This window comes from Electrophorus electricus, chromosome 11, assembly GCF_041902795.1.
Source record: "Electrophorus electricus isolate QZ-2024a chromosome 11, ASM4190279v1, whole genome shotgun sequence".
NCBI classification, from domain to species: domain Eukaryota; kingdom Metazoa; phylum Chordata; class Actinopteri; order Gymnotiformes; family Gymnotidae; genus Electrophorus; species Electrophorus electricus.
In genome coordinates, this window is record NC_137507.1 from 23,141,598 (window position 1) to 23,158,609 (window position 17,012).

General features: G+C 49.9%; 1 protein-coding gene across 19 annotated transcripts in view; it reads left to right on the plus strand.

The window, feature by feature from the left end:
- ptprfb (protein tyrosine phosphatase receptor type Fb) overlaps nucleotides 1-17,012 on the plus strand; it is a 116,503-nt gene that overhangs the window by 53,190 nt on the left and 46,301 nt on the right. For 9 of the 19 annotated variants that reach the window (XR_014126162.1, XR_014126164.1, XM_081723829.1 and 6 more), the window contains exons 5-7: nucleotides 10,160-10,348; nucleotides 11,789-11,806; nucleotides 14,355-14,465. Coding sequence is in view for 17 of the 19 variants with exons in the window: in XM_081723829.1 (XP_081579955.1) it covers nucleotides 10,160-10,348; nucleotides 11,789-11,806; nucleotides 14,355-14,465 (318 nt within the window). In the remaining 2 variants the exon portion in view is untranslated. The other 10 variants (XM_081723831.1, XM_081723835.1, XM_081723834.1 and 7 more) reach the window with 3 other exon arrangements.

The following is a 17,012-nucleotide window of genomic DNA, read 5'->3' on the forward strand; positions in this document are numbered from 1 at the left end:
ATCCTGACGTGATATCTCAGCGAGGAGTGTATAGTGAGAAGGCGGCCCCTGGGAACCCTCATTGCTGTTATAATCGAGTGCTTCTCCGACACAGATTCACTGCATATGTGCACCCTTGATGCTGTGAAGCCATCGATGGGTTGCTCAGCAGAATTGCTGGGAGCGTTAATGGGAGGGTCTTTTATTTTGTAGTGTTGCATCATAGCAGCACCTTTTGAAGAGCACTGTGAAGTGTCTGATGTGTTGTCAGCCCACTAATGCGTAGGTTATATCAGGGCAAGGCAGCATCCAAAGCCCCCATTCTGACTGCTCAGCAACGAGGCAGTTGTCACGGCTGTCTGGCGCACGCCTGTCTAACTCAGCCCAGAGGCTTTTATTTTGTAGCACTTTATTTCCTGTTGAGGTTATACTGCAGCCTGTGTAACACAACACACAAACGGACCCGTAACATGGAAAGCCATTTGAGCGGAGAGAGATTAATCGAAGAATTAGCAACCGATCGGGGGAAGAGCAGAGTATGTTGTCTGATGTTCCATCGCTGGGTGAGCCGGACGCCCCCAGGACCCCCAAGCGACAGAATGAACTCTATTTAAATCCCGTTGTCTGTAGCCCAGCAATACATCAGGTTTGCCGGGGCGACGCAGCACCAATAGCAGCGCAAAAGAGGAGCTGATCAGTGATGGCGTGCTCGCCAAAGCCGGCGCCTCTCACATCAGCGGGGGGTTTTCATTAAACCCGCCGCAGAAACGGAGGGTTAAATTCGAGAAGTGGATCCAGGTTAGCAAAAGGGGCACACAGAGGCCCGATAGAGCAGGAAGCCTTACTCTGTCTATGCTACTCCCTTCGATTAACTTTCACCAAGCGTAGCAGTGCCAGTACATCGGTATCTGTCGTACCTTGCATGGTTAAGGAGTGAGTGTATTGCCTTAGGTCAGGGGTCTCGAGTTGAGATTGCTTATGGAGCCAATTGCTGTACCTACATCTCTTAACACCAGGCGAAATGTAATTAGAATTTCAGGGTTATAATTCTAGAAATCAGTTTCTGTCTAACTATTCAGGATGTGTTTGTCCTATGCTAATGTCTCCAGTGGTGAAGGTTGTCATTTGCGTAATGCAGATATTGGCCATTTATGGTCAACATTGCAAAGTATTTTTATAGCACTCTTAGGATGTTGATATGTTTTCTGATGTAAACTTGTTTTGATTCCTGTTACACAAGTGGCTCACAGGTTGGCATATTGAAGCTCTTACTTGTAGCTCAGGAAACAGCAGCTTGGTAAAAATACCTCAGCACTCCAACTCTTAGTAAACCAGCGGTGTGGGCGGGGCACAGAGCGCCATCAGCCAATCGTCCGCCTGGCGTAGCGGCACGGCGCCACGGCTGCAAGAGGACTAAAGACGTCTCGGAGGCATCGCCCTCCCCTGCTGAGTCTGCCTATTCACGACGGTCGGGAGCTTATGAGTCACTGCATCTGCATCTTGAAAAGGTTCTTCAAGTCTTATTACCGCACAGTTGGTGTCTGCAGCATCGGCGTGATGGGAAAGACAGCGTCGGCACTTAGTCCATGGCAGCGCCGGAGGAGGGGAGAGGGCCCAGCCGTCAGACCCCGTGCTTTTCCTCGCCCGAGGGCTGGGAAATGAACCTCTGCGGCGTTTGGGTAACGATGGCACCGTCGTCTGTGGTAACGACGGCGTCCCAAGCCACTGGTTTCGCCGTGTGATGGACCCCGAGGATACCTGTGACGTCAGAGAGGTGCGCGGCATCACCCTCGTGATGTTTTAAGGACAAAAGCCAGTGGAAGAGAGGTGCTGCTGGGAGGGGAGCCGGAGGGGAGCTGGGCACCTAACCTGATTTTGGGCTCTTCGGTGCAGCCCAGCGCCAATCGAAGCGGCTCTCTGCTCACATACATACAAGGGGGGAATAAAACCTGCCACACTGAATCTTTCTCTCGCTGAGAAAACTTCCTTAATGGGACTTTGTATGATGCCTTTTATCTTCTTTTGGAAACCATCTTCTCCTCAGAGGTGTTCTGACCGACATGGAGACGTCCATCTCTGTCTCGCCAGCAAGACACCCAACAGCCGAAGATGAAAAGCCATATTCATTTTCCAACTTTTTTTTTTTTTTTTTTTGAACAGGATTGACGGGCGGATTTGACATTACATGAGGTGTGAGTCAGTGTGGTTTGCATTTAATTACAACTAAAGTGCCAAGACTCGTCTCGGTGCTGCGTAAGGGATGAGCAATCTCACCTCATCACGTACGGGACTTCCCACAGCGGACCGAAAGACTGCGCGTTAGCGATCGATCCGTGGAATATTCCCGGAGCAGCTTGCCGCTGTTGTTAGCAATACCCTTACAAAGCTTTATGGGCATGCTCAACAACAACCCACCGGCCTGTCTATCAAAATGGCACCCAACCCCAGAACATAAGTGATACACAGTACACACAGCGAAGAGAGTAATCTCCGAGATTTCAGTGGGTGCTTAGTGTCAGTAAAACAAATTATGAAGTCAGCATTTTCAAGAGAGTTAGATATGCTTGGCATGCATTACAGTCTTTGGCTGGCTGGGAGGCAACAAACAACTGCTCCATAATACAAGTCATAAATATTTCAGGAGGCAGGCGAGTACAAACAACGGCTCCCCTCTATAAGTGCTCCTGGAACTTCGTGTCACGCGTTTAGCTGGAGAGTAATGAGCACGCGTTACCTTTTCATTCCAACCCTAACAAGCTTTTGCGTCCAGTTTGTGTTTTCTTTTTTTCGTTTAAACCTCCCCCCTTAAACGACTCGCGCACAGTCGCGGAACGAACGAACCATCAAGTCCCTCTCTCGGAAGCTTGCGCCCGGCCCTGCGCCGCATCCCTCGCTCGCCCTCGCGCCTCGCGCCACCCGTGACGGCAAACCCCCCCACCGCCACAGGTGCAGTCCCCCTCGCCACCCCCCCCCCCCCCAGTCGTCGGCCCGTGTCACGGGTTTAATTTCTCCCGCCATCTGCTGGCGCCGAGCCCGCCACCGTAGTTCATAAGAGCCTGACAGTTACAAACTGCGTCTGGCGAGAGAGGCCTCTCCCAAGGACTCGTGCAATATGGAAGCGCTCAGCTGCCGCCTGCAGCCTCATCTACTGCTCATCTTCAAGGACTTGGGATAAGATAAGAAATGCTGGAATTTTGCAACAAAAGAGTGCGTTTGTGGCTTTATCTCAGCGAGACCAGTCCTTGGTATGAACAAATATTTCGGTAACACTTTCTATGCATCTTGTATTTATTTATAATACATTATAAATCTATTTATAATGCGGTTTATGGCATATATAATGCTTTATAGTGCTTGCCATAAGCCTGTATATTGCGTAGTTATCATAAGTAGTTATAGCCACATGGATAACATTTGGTAATAAGAACATTAATGTTGTATTGATCTTTATGCATCATGTATAATGCATTAAACTTACAGCTTTGGTTTCTCAGATTGTCCTTGACCAATTATTTTTAGTATATTTGCTGTATATAGACAACATTTATCCCAAATTGCAAATAAAAATATTGTGATTTAGATTATTTATTTTCAGAAAATGAGAACGGGTCGATGTAGTGTTTGCAGATCTCCTAATGCAAAGAAAACATGAAGTTCAAATTCATTTGTAAAAAAAACAAAAAACAAAAACACACTACTGATGTTCTAACCAAGGAAGAGAAATCACTTTTTGGAGAAATAACCCTGATTTTCTCTCGCGGCTTTTATGCGTCTTGGCGTGGCCTTTCACTTTGCTGCTTGGGGACTTTATGCGCCTCCAGCTGCTCGGCTCTGTTTGACGGCTCGCGTGCGTCCATCTTCCTCCTGATCACATTCCAGACGTTTTCAGTTGGGCCCAGGTCAGGTGACCGGGCTGGCCAATCCCCAATCTGATTCTTCGAGTTTTCGTATAGCTCCGACTTCAGGCCTGTCCCTAGGAACCTGCTTTGGACTGTCCACGTCACCCCAGCTGCTGTTTGCCGGTCTTTGTGTAGGTCACGTGAGGTCATCCTATGATCAATGAGCCGGCAGTCGTCCCGGTCAGCTGAGAGTGGTTTTTCGCTCTCTGCCGAGCTACAGTAATGGTCCCCAAAGCCTGCTACTTAATCTTATTCTCCTGGACCACTGTCACTGATATTTTAAGAATGGAAGCAACCCGACACTTACTGTATCACCGCGAGTAAAGCCGGCATTAAACCCTTCTGTTCTGCAAGCAAAACTTCGCTTTGGTTCTTTTAGTGGCATGGTTAATACCGCCTGTGTCGGAATTCAATAGACACTGGAATGGAATGGCTGTCATGTATGTCATATGGCATATATTATATATGTAAAGATATTTCTACATGTATGAGAAGGCGAGACGAGACACAGGTCATGGCTCAGTGGGGATTGATCCGCTGCCCTGGACATCTGCGGGCATCCTTTGGTGGATCACAGCCGAAAGCCCGATTTTGTTGACTTTCAAGCTGTAATGTATTTATCGATCTGGGCTTTGCTTTGTAAATTTGGAGGCAGATGACAGGAGCACCGCGTGCCTTTGTTTCTGCCTCAGGATTTGATTAGACTGCGTCTTCCTGCGCTTTCAAAAAGAGCCTGTAAACGGTAGCTGTCTGGGCAGAAAGATGGATGCGTTTGATCCGTCACCTTCAGTCCCTCGGCCTGGAAGAGTAGGGAAGACCTGTCTCATGCACCCCAGCTAGAGAGATGTAGTTAGTCCAGCCTGCCATGTTCCGCTGTTCCCGCCACCTTTGGCAGACGCGTTAAAGTGGCGTCTACCTAAACGATTTAAAAAGCAACTCCCCAGGAGTTCCGCACGAGACGGGTCTTTGTTCTGTTAGGCTTTTACCATTTAAAAGATTTTACCCCCCCCCCCCCCCCCCCCCCGTGTGTGTGTGTGTGTGTGTGTGTGTGTGTGTGTGTGTTTTTATATAGATATATATAGATATAGATATAGATATATATATAGATAGATAGATAGATAGATATAGATATAATGTATAGATAGATAGATAGATAGATATAGAGATAGATAGATAGATATATACACACACACACTCTGCTCTCTGCTGTACTCTTTATTGTGGGGGACTTATAAGATGCGAGGGCACATTGTCTTCATCTGAATGAGGGCCTCCATAACGCCATGACAACTAACAGACCTTGTGCTTTTTACACAGTTGTCAGTGCTCAAGGTGACTCAGGGTGATGCGCGTGAGCAGACTTGGCAACCCCTCCGCTCCCCCTCCCTGCGCCCTCATAGCAGTCAGAATGGGCCACATGTACTATAATGTTGGAACGCATGTACTGGCATATATAAAGCCCAGGCGCCTATGGCAGAGCTGTACATCACTCTGAAGGCAGTAGAATTTGAAGGGCGGAGAGAGAAGAGAGAGAGAAGAGAGAGAGAGAGAGAGAAGAGAGAGAGAGAGAGAGAGAGAGAGAGAGAGAGAGAGAGGCCTGTTGGGAGGAGGAAGAATGAACAGATACTGCTGTCTGGTATTGATTAAGTGCCTGATGACCAAAAGCAGAACCTGACTATTCTTCCTAGCCAAACAAACGCGTATTATTTTAAAGGTCACGCCTTGTACCTCTTTCCCCAGCAACGGACTCGGATAAACAGCGAATATGGCCGGCAGCAGCGCACAGCGAAGCAGAGGACCCGTGGTCTCGTACGGCGTTTGTTTCATGCATGAGGGAGAGAGCGCGAGCTGTGCTGGTTAGCTGAACAGACCAGCAGTCTTCTGTGAGCAGCTTCTCCTGCCTTACATGCTCTGACTGCACTATGGAGCTGGTTCAGGAGCGCTTTCCTTCCAAACCAGTCTCGCTTCACCTGCATGACGCTGAGCGTGTCTGGAGAGCGTCTGTCACGCAGAGGTATCAGGAAAATCGGCCCGTGGCCCGAACATTTCGCTAGATTACGATCGTGCCGTTTATAGCCACACAAAGCGTTTGCGTATATCCGTTACGTTGGTATTCTGGGCAGGATGGGGTTTCTGTTGCGGGTTTTTTTGGGACATGACGATTTATATTCATTTGTGCCATATTTAGAATCTTTAATTTACCACTTTTTCATATTTTCATGTAACAGGATTCCCATACAGTGTACTGCTAAGAATGTTAAACACCCGTCACGTATATATTAAATGATTCCCGCAGCGTCCTCCATCAATGTTCATACCATCTTTAATTGTTGTCATCCATCATTGCACTGCACACCTATTTCCATTAAACTACAGAGATTTACAGAGCCGCTGGGATGTCAGTTGCTGTTCTAAACAGTAGCTGTGAACAATAGACTGCCCTTCGCAGTCATATCATACCTATGGCGAGTTGCTTTTCGCCCAGAGACATGCAGGCTGAATATATAACAGGAATGCGGTCCTGTTAGCTGTAGGGTTATCGTCCATGCACCGCACACCATCCCCACGAATGATCCAGAAGCAGCAGCTTAAAACAACTTGAGATGACGCAGTGCTAAGAGGTAGAGTGAAGAACCGGCCAGAATTAGAAAGAAGGAAGTAAGAAGAAAGATGGATAGACTACAAACAAGCAGGAAAGCAGAGCAGGGAACTGCGTGCCTGGTACAAGTTCTGCGTCCACTCTTGAGCGGCCAAAATCCGCCCCGTAGCCGGCGGGCCCCCTAACGGTGGCCGGCCGGTTTCCTCCCGCCGCTGTCGCGGAGCGGTTCCTCGGGAAGGCGGCACGTCGGAATCCAGAGCGCCTTCCGCTCGCCAAAGGCCAAGCGCGTGCGCGCACGTTTTTCCACGCTGATGGCTTCGTTTGGGGCGAAAATGTAGGCGAGATCCCCGCCAGCTTGGCGGGGGGCCCAGAGGACGGAGGCCGTCTCCTCCAGCAGGGCCCTGATTGGAGCCATCGCCCTGCCCGCCACGCTCCACTCTCCTTGGCAATTGGAGCTGGCAGGAGGTTGGCATGTGAACCCGCGTTCCCATCCCCCAAAACTCCTTTTCTATCCCACTGCCATCTTTTCCCACTAAAACACACACACACACACACACACACTCTTTATTAACCCTGCAGCCCTTCTCTGCATGGAATGGAATGCATAAGTGGACAGTGTCTGTGGCGCGAGGCTGTCAGCACGCACCCTTAGCTTGGCATGTTTTTGTTTTTGTTGGGTTTTTTTGTTTTGTTTTTGGGTTTTTGTTGCCTACCAAAAGCAGACGAACATTGTGCTCGGTGATATCTTTATCCTAAAAAAAGCTGTGCTTCGCTGGCCTCCTAAGAACAGTTTCTTTTGCTCGAGTGTGCCTCGGAGTGGTACTACTGTAAATTATTTATTTGTTTATATATTTTATAGTAGGGATAGTAGATCTCTGTTCCTTTTCCTGCAGCTTTGGCACAAGGCAGGGAACAGAAACGCAACATGAGGGAAAGAGTCCAACCTGCGATGGTGGAAATTCACATTACAACCAACAAGTAAACAATGTACCGAGATCGAGAGTAACAGAAATACAGAGCGAACAAAAGGGGGAGGACCCCTTCTCCCTCCAAAGTTCATCCCGCTCCTCTGTTTCCTACGGCAAACACGTTTATCAGATCAACGGCTCGTGTTGCAAACAAGCTTGGGCTCATGTAGTTTAGCGCTTCCCAGAAAACAATATCCCACACCCCTCTTTTTTTTTCTTTTTTAAACACTCGCACGGATCCCGAGGAGGTTCGTCTCCTGCTAGCTGCTGTTCTGCTTGCTGGCGTCGATAAGGCCGGGGCAGACACTGACCCCCTCTCCGTAGCCGGAGAGATAACACAACAGATCGGCGTCTGCAGAGGTCTGCGAGGACTTGGTGTTATTCCGAGTGCCCATCAAACACCACCTTCAGACGGCAACAGCGGCTTCCTCCTCCGAAAGGGAATTTAATTGGGTCCCGTTGCGCATACCTGTGGCCTCTGCCGGCACAGGTCAGCGGCGGGCCGACGGGATTATTTTTTTAGAAGAGGTGAACAGGCGCATGAAATATGTTGTTTAAATGAAAAAGCGTCTGCCTGTTTGAAAATGAGACACCTTTCTTTTTAACTGGGAAAAAAACATTAATCGGTGATCAGGTAAAAACATTGAAACTACAAAAAAATGTTGTTTACAGGCTCAAACACATGTTCAAACACACCTAAGAACGGATTGATTGAAGTAGATATTGAGAAGGAAAGGCAGTTAAAACTTTTCCAACAAATGTTGGAGCCATGTGTCTCCTGCCAAAGCCAAGGGGGTAATAGGTGAGTGATGAGAGGCTGTTCAAAAGGTGTAAGACCAGTTTGCGGTTGAGCTGTCAAACTGCACGGTTGCTTTACAAAGCCCACAAGCCTCTGCCTGTGTTCGTCACACCATTCAAAACCGCACGTGGAAAAACACACGTCCACGTTTGGGTGCGCCTGCTCACCCAAACGGCGCCGGCCAGCCGCCAAACATCCCACCCCCAACACGCAGCACGGGAGAGCATGCCGCCGGCAAAGCTTCGCGCGTTCCCCTCCGCTCGCGAGCCACCAGTGCATTAAGGAAACGTAGAATTCTGGGCTTCTCATTTTCAAATCCCCACCAACGCTTGCATAAAAAAAGAGCAGGAAGCCGCCGCGTTTGCCGCAAAGCAGAGGGAGCTCATCCAGCACGGGGGGCCCGGCGGTGCGTCACCCACGCCATCACGCCTGCCCGCCGTTAATGCCACTTTCCCTCAGCCCTGCATCTACAGGAGGATTCGACACACACAGGCCCCTGTGCACCAGGCTGCGGGCAGTCCTTTGCATACGTTGGGCAAACAGATGGTCGATGGCGCAGAGAGATATTGCAGAGTTTGCCTTAAATGCCGTTTCTGAAGCGTTTGCGGGGCTCCAGCGCAGTTGGAAGCTCAGCTTGAGGGACTTTGTTTGTTCTCCTCCTGTCCAAGGTTCCTTGCCCACTGGAGCCTGAAAAATATGACACGTCTCTCCGAGCAAACAGCTGACTGGGAGCGAAATAAAGGAAAACGTTCATATCTTCACTCCCGTTCAGTAGCACATAGAGGGTAACGATATTTATTCTCGTTCGAGGAAATGTGGTGTTATTGTTTGGAAACTTCTCAGAGAGGCAATTAAGCAATTAAGGAAGTTATCTTTCTCTGATATATATATATATATATCCAGATTCTCATACAGGCAATTACCATTCTCTTACATATATCCCAGGTTCTTGCACAGGTAGTTATGTTTCTCGTACTCCTGCAGGTGCGTCTCTCTCGCATACATCCACAGTTCTTGCGCAGGTGCGTGTGTCTCTCTCTCTCTCTCTCTCTCTCATATACATCCAGTTCTCACGCAGTTGTGTGTCTCTCTCTCATGCATCCATAGTTCTCATGTAGGTGTGTGTGTGTCTTGCATACATCCACAGTTCTCGCGCAGGTGCGTGTCTCTCTCATACATCCACAGTTCTCGCGCAGGTGCGTGTCTATCGCCTACGTCCAGAGTTGTCGCGTGTTCTCCCACTTTGGCTTCTTTCGGCATGGGCTTCTCTCCTCGTGTCTGTCAGAGGCCCTGGCACAGCACAGCCTCTTCTTTCTTCTGCACCCCAATCAGATATCAATTGCCGACACGTGGCCTCCATGCTCGGGTCTCCAGATACCAGACAGTGTTCCCTGTCGTGATTTCTTCTCCGTCACGGGAGAGCGTGCTGCTGAACACAAGGCACAGACCCGCCATTGTTTCTAAAGCTCCCATCGCCACACTGCCGGCCCAACACTTTAAGTTGCCCTCCAGGAGCACAATGGGGGGGTGGTTGGGGGTGTGTGTTTTAAAGCTGGAATTATTAGTCTAGTCAAGTACGCCAGCAGTGGCATTGTTTTTGGTGGTCTGTTTGCAAATATTTTCCTCACCTCCTCAAATTTCCCCCCATTAGCTATAATTAGCACAGTGCATTCAAATCGTGTCCTGTGCTGAAATATTTATTGTAATTAACATATGCCTTTTTTTTTTCGTTTGTCTTTGATGTCTCTGTGCTTTATACAATTATATAATTGCAGCACGTAACACCAGTCGGGTTGATCAGCGGTACCTTTTGATGTCTGATTTCTGATGGCACGCCCCAGCAACCTGTAGGCATGGCCGGCCACGGCGGGCACCGAACTCATCGCGGCTTTGTGCCTGTCTTGTGTTTCCGCAGAGAACCAGATTCCCCTGGGCTTCCCGAACATTGACATGGGCCCCCAGCTGAAGGTGGTGGAGCGCACGCGCACGGCCACCATGCTCTGTGCCGCCAGTGGCAACCCAGACCCCGAGATCTCCTGGTTCAAGGACTTCCTGCCCGTCGACATCAATAGCAGCAATGGGCGAATCAAGCAGCTTCGCTCAGGTGACCCACCGACACCCCCATCCCGGGGGGGTCTCATTTAACTCACCGTGCGCTCGTTACGCCGTCACGGGTACAACGGTTTATCTTTAGCACTTTATCACTAACAGTATCCATGTAATCATTCAATGTCCTAACCCTTAGGTTATTTGTTTTAATTGCATTCCGTTTAATTTCATAAGACATTCGTTCCCATTAAACTCTTTCACTGGCACATTAACACACATTCCTGCGTTTTGGGTTTGGTTTTTTTGAGGCTGGGTGGAGAGCCTCATCGACGTGCCCGTAGCGTCAAAATAGGCTTAAAGCCTTCCCAAAACAAGAGAACCCAATTACGGGTAATTACTGGCACCTCAGTAGAAGCTCTCCAAGCAGCCCAGAGCTGATCGATGGCTCTCTGCTTTTATGGGGCTAACGTCTTTTCGTAGATGAATGGCTCAGTCTGACCCAGGATCAGACGAATAAGTGCGGGGTGTCCAGGGCCAGACCAGTAGCTCTCCACCACCTTAAACTTCATGCCTCCGCAGTAAATCCACCTCGTTTAGTGGACGACCCCGGCTGAGGGTGTGGATCATGCCCTCACACACCCAGGCCTGTAGTTTTGGTGGTCGGAACAGAGCCCTTGATTTGAGTCCAGCGTGGCGTGCCTCCTACTGATTTGAAACCGAGAACTCAAGGCGAAGGTGCATTTTATTGTGTGTAGATCCTATTTCATGTGTGGGTGTTTTTTTGAGTTGCTGTTTTGTGATTTTTTTTTTTTTGACCTTTAAGTTAATTTAGGGCAGGGCCCTCGAGAGCGTGCTTGTGTTTTCCAGGGCCGGGGGGGGGAGATATCCTTGTGCCATGTGTCAGCATTCCGAGGATAACCCGAGGCTGAGCGTTCCACCAAAAGTGACTTGGCCCACAAGTATGACACCGGAGTAAACAAACAGAGTAAACGTTTACAGTAGCACTTTCCTTATGTGGGCCACAATAGATGACATCATCCTGCGTGACATCTTTGTTCTTACCAGTGCACCCAGATTCCAGACTACTATATTAGCCCTGCGTCCTAAAAGGCCCTTTAGCTCAGGGGTCCGGCTTCCATTCCAGCCGGCCTTCCGGAATGCAGCTGAGATGACACTCAACATTAAAGTTTATTTCATAAGCTGCAAAAGTGTTCCCCAGTGGATCAGGTCTGGCCAAAAGAGCTCCGTTTTTAGCCCAGAGCTTATACTACATGTCCTAATCCCAGATATTCTGCTGTGGTAATCTTCCTGCTAACCCCTTCAGAATGGTAGACTCTTGCTGCGTCCTGCTGTGTTTAAATCAGACTACTTTTGTTTGATTCTGCTCTTTTCCCACCCTTTCTTAATCTCTTCTTTCTCTCTCTTCGTCCGTCTCCCTGTCCTCCACTAATGTTTCTCTCTGATCTTGTTTTTGCGTCCCGTTCCGTTTGCCCAGGGGGTACGCCGATCCGAGGTAAGAGTCTCGGGCAGTGTGTGAGAGCGTCACCCCCCCCCCCCCCCCCCCATATCGCCACTCCATCCACCACCACGTCTTTCCTCCACTTCCACCCGTCATTTTCCTCCGGCGCAAACACCACCTGCACCTCCACCGGGCCGTGCGGCGCCCTCCGATTTCTTCAGAAAGGACACAGAAGCACGCGGAGGCACCACCGCGAGGCGCGAGCCGCGTTAGAACAGAAGCAGGACGTCCAGTGTTCACGCTCATACCCGCGGAGTCTTTATATCGCAGAGCGAGAACGTCCAGGGTGTCCGAGACTCGAACCCAAAACTTGAGGCCTGGTTGGGGTGTGGTTTGAGTCCGAGGACATTCCCTGAACTACAGGCCTGTTTGCTGGAGAGGTGCTCCCGTATCCACGCTCCGGTACGATAAACCTTAATGACCTGATTTGCATACAAGTTGCAGAAATGATCTCTTTAGGAATTGCGGGTCTATGGCTTTGATCATTAAAATGATAACATTAGCCCCTCGCAAAGTATGGCCCCGTTCTGGCATATTTAGCAAAACATTCTCTACGATCCTGTTCCGCCAATATCAAAGTAGTGGCTAAATTTTTATTATAATGTAAGCGTTGGTGAGAAATGCTCACCATGAAAATACAGTTTGATCTGTACACACATACAAAAAAAATTAGTACCAGAAGCATATTCAAAGTGAAAATGTATCTGCTTGATTGGGAATCATTATGGATTTTGATCACTAATATCATTGATGTTTAAAATCTAAACATATATACCGGCTCCTGCCATTTTGGACCGATTCCCCTTGACTGCCGGAGGTAGACATTCACCGTTTGGTTTCTACCCACACACCCCGTGACCTGTGTCAGCAGCCTGCTGTCCTTATTAGAGAGAGATGGACAGGCAGACCCAGGGCAAAATGTGCTCCAGGGGGTCTCGCTCGTTCGGCGGAGAGACCCGGCCCGCCCATTACAGGCGGACCGGGAAGGCTGGCCGCTCCGCCTAAGCTGGGTCTGGAAGGAAGGTTTAGCCGCAATTCAGGGAACGTGGCTCGGACGGGGTGAGGGGCGACGTGACGCTCCCCTACACTCTCCCACCACCTGCTCTTCACGCACCTATTTCTCGTCTGTCTCACGTGAATATCGATTAGCAGCAGACCGCGAACTCGGTGGCGGACCGGTTCCGCTCCTGCACGGACTCCACCGCGCAAATGTCCAAGATGTCCTCGAGACTTTTCTGTAATGAGGTGAGCAGCATAACCGCGCGCCAAGAAACAGCACGGCATCTGTGCCGAGTGAAGCCTGGTAAATGTAACGCACACCTCCATGATCACTGTAATCGTGGATTCACTCATTCACTCTCATTTTGTTGTGGGTTTTTTTCTTTTTTCTTTTTTTTTTTTAATCTAATTATGATATGCATTATTTCTGCCCCACGCATCCTCTTCGAAACACATTGATGCCCGGTACATTAAAGCTTCTGCATGACTCTGCCTTACACTCACCTATGTAAGATGACTAAGCACTTTTTTAATGTGATGAATAATTGTCATATAACAGACATCTTTCCAACGAACTGTGGTACGACCGCGATGGTTAATGGGATCAAATAGGAGTCATTCCTGGTATTTTTAAATACTGCGTTATCTTGCCAAGTCATGTTTATCAAGCCTTTGGTAAAGGGTGAAAGTACTGACCTTCTCGTTAGTTTTCAACACTCATTCTATGTTGTTTCCCATGTTCCTCCCGCCCCTACGGTAGGGACACTAAGGCCAAGCGTGTCGCAAGACTGGGCCGATGGCAACTGCTGCTTAGCAGGCTTGAAATTGATTAGTCATTTACTGCTTGTCAGAACAGGGAACGGCAGCAATCCGTTTCCTGTGAGCATCGGGCTCGCAGGACTACGGGCTGTGCCACTCATGGGGTTGGGGGTTGCCAGTGCGCAAAAAGTCAAGCGTCCCGAAATTGGATTCCAGTGGCGCTGGGCTTTTTTCCGAGCCCCATGCAGCTGGCCTCCGCGTCTCCACATCTGGACGCAAGCTGAGCTTTTCCTTCGCACCTCAATCAAGCGAGCAATGAGCAAGAATAAGTATATACGTCTCAGAGGACGTCACGTGTTTAGGCAGACCGGACTGAAAAGCCGAAGGAGGCGAGGGCAGCGAACAGGTCCACCTCCACTGGCATGGCCGGTCGATCGGAGCAGCTCGGTTTGTTAGCAAACCGTCATTAGTAAAGTCAGGCGTTATGAGCAAATTGGCCCGAGTCGTTAGCGCAGAGCAGGCGCTTTCCAACAGGATACGGCAAAGCGAAAACGTCGATCTGCGAACACGGACAACCTGCAATATCAGCGCCGCGGAAACGCCGTAGTAAGCATTTATTTTTTTTCCCAAAAGCCCGCAACAAACAGTCCGGAATATGTCTGCCATTTAAACAGGAACATTTGCTGATTGGACAGAGTGGCGGTTGTGCTGTGAGAGTCGCTCTTTTTTTTTGTTTGTTTTGTTTTGTTTTGTTTACTCTTCTCCTTTTTCGTCCTGTCCACAGGAGCCCTGCAGATCGAGAACAGCGACGAGTCGGACCAGGGGAAGTACGAATGTGTGGCGATGAACAGCGCGGGGACACGCTACTCTGCCCCTGCCAACCTCTATGTGCGCGGTAAGAGAAACCACCCCCATGCCACGCACTGCCTTTGTTTATGTTTTGGGTCCACACACACACACTCACTCGCGCTCCGTTCCCTTCGCCGCCAAAGAAAGACTCGCACACCTTTTCCCAACCTCTCTATCCCCCGCCCTAAAATGAATTGCGCTCAGCCCCTTTGTCTGCTCCGTCGCGTGAGGTGCTCCAGGTATCAAAAACAGCGTTATTAAAACCCATCTCAGCATTCACACGCGTTCAGGTTTTTGTTTTTGTTTTCCGCCGCCGCTTTGCAACTTCGGCCCGGGGGGGGGGATGAATCCGTAGTGACAGATCTGTCTTCAGAAGAACAACAAACGCAGCAAAAGTCACGCATCCTTTGTCTTCAGGAGGCTCAACAAACAGGGGCGCAGGCCCGGGCGTCCAAAAACCGCAGCGACAGGTTTCAAGGGCCATGTAAGAGTACACGGGGCCACCTGTAGCGTTAACAGACGGATAAAAAGCCTTAGTGCGGGTGGGCAGGCCATGTCTGTCCGACGCGACCCTGGCCGTGGCTGCCATGGGCGTCGCCGCTCGGAGCTTCCCGTACAGGTGAACAGCCAGGAGCTTCTGGCAGGCAGCCAGAACAGCCCCGGGGCGAGCAGAATGCCAGCGCCACCCTGTAGTTGTCACGCAAGCGGTACAGGGCTTGCCAAGACAATACTTGTTAAACACGAGGATTAGAATTCAATCCGCTGCGCTTTAATAGTGAAAAGCCCACGAGCAGGACGCTCCTCGTTCAGGCGTTCCTGCCCGGCGTCGCCACGCCGCGTCTTCAGGACGAGCGACAGGCCGATGTTTCCACGGCCTGGTTCGTCGCCCAGTATTGCGTCATTTGCCATAGACGGGGCTATTAGAGGGAACGACCCGCATCCGGGGATCCGACCTGAACAGGCGACCTCTTTAGTTTCTAGAAGCGCGACGAGCGCGCATCGGCTTTAGGTCGCGTCGGTGGTGGTGTGTCGGTGAAACGGCACACCACTCCGTCCGAGGGCACCCAGCGGCAAAGGCCTTGCTGCCCTTCGCGCCGAGTTCCAGGCGTTTCTGGAAGCCGCCTCCGCGAGTTCCTTCGCACGCACCCAAACACACACGCACACAGCTGTCACTGTTTTTCATCCGTTGTTGCGGCACTGTCCAGCCTTAAAACAACAACGTCATTCATACTTAAATACCGAGCTGCGTGCCAATCAAGGAATGTCAATCAAAGATTGTTTGTCATTTCTGAACAGACAGGGATGCCAGACCTCATAAGTCATCACATCACCAGGAGGTGTAACAGCAAAACAATGTACAGGAACAAACAAACGCAATAATGAATAACAGCTCCTGTGACCTGTGACCTTTTGTGTTGTTTTGGAGTATAGCTCAGCATGTCTCCACTCAGCAACCGGCGCCGCCATCCAGCCCTGTAGTTGGACCAATCGTTGTGTTCTGATGAGAGGATGATTTAGTTGATGATGTCACTTAAATGCACAAATACAGGAGAGAGAAATGGTATCAGAAATCTCTGATGTGTAACGGGGCCCATTTTACGTACAGCGTCCTCGATATCAGCATCTCGAAGGCCAGTATCGTGATAAATTCTAAGCGATGTACTGTGCCACCCCAGTGTCCTCAGAAGGAATTCCATAACTATTTTGAGACGCCCATAAGATTCAGGATGTTTCATACCAGGCTATTTAAAACGCTCCAACGCATAACTAACCGGCTAAAAACCACATGTGTCCAGATAGACAGGAAACGCCACAAGTGCCGACTAGTAGGCTGTCACCAGGTTAGACCTGTCTAAGGCTTTTGTGGTTGCCTAGCGACCTGTGCCTTTTCTCTGTGCTGTTTGTATGTGTGCTTGATGTTTTTCCACTGCCTTTATCACTGTTGATTCACAAGTGTCTTTCTCTACTGTTGTCTCTCACCTCCCCCTCCCACCTGTCAATTAAACCTCCGTCCCGCCATCCACTCATACTCAAACTCGCCTCCCCCAGGTCCGCGAGAAGGTTGGTTTCCTTTACTGTTAACCCTTTTCATTCAGACGTCAGGCTGGGTGTGTGCGCGCTAAGGCGCTCGCTGTCTTAGAGCTGCGGTTGTAACCGACACCTGCATTTCCTTGGCTGTCCTGTGTAGCCATGTCTGTTAAAACGCACCGTTCCCACAGAGAGCGAGAGAAAGAAAGTGTGCGCGTGCGTGCGAGCATGTGTGTCTGCCTGTTCTGTGTGTTGGCGCGCGTGTGTGAGTAGGTGGATGGTTTGGGGGGGGGGGTACAAACGTAGTTCAGGTAGGGGATCATCACAGCCCTAATTACCATGTAAAAATCACACAGCTGCCACAATAGTGTAAATCTGTGTGGGTGGGTGTGCATGTGCACGCAGTTTTCTTCTGTCGTTGTCCTTCGCCTGTCGGTGTGTCATCGCATGGTCCAGGGAATAGGTTATTGTATATAGATCCAGACGCGCACGCACGAGTGCGTGTGTGTGTGCGCGAGTGCGTGTGTGTGTGCGCGAGTGCGTGTGTGTGTGTGTGCGCGAGTGC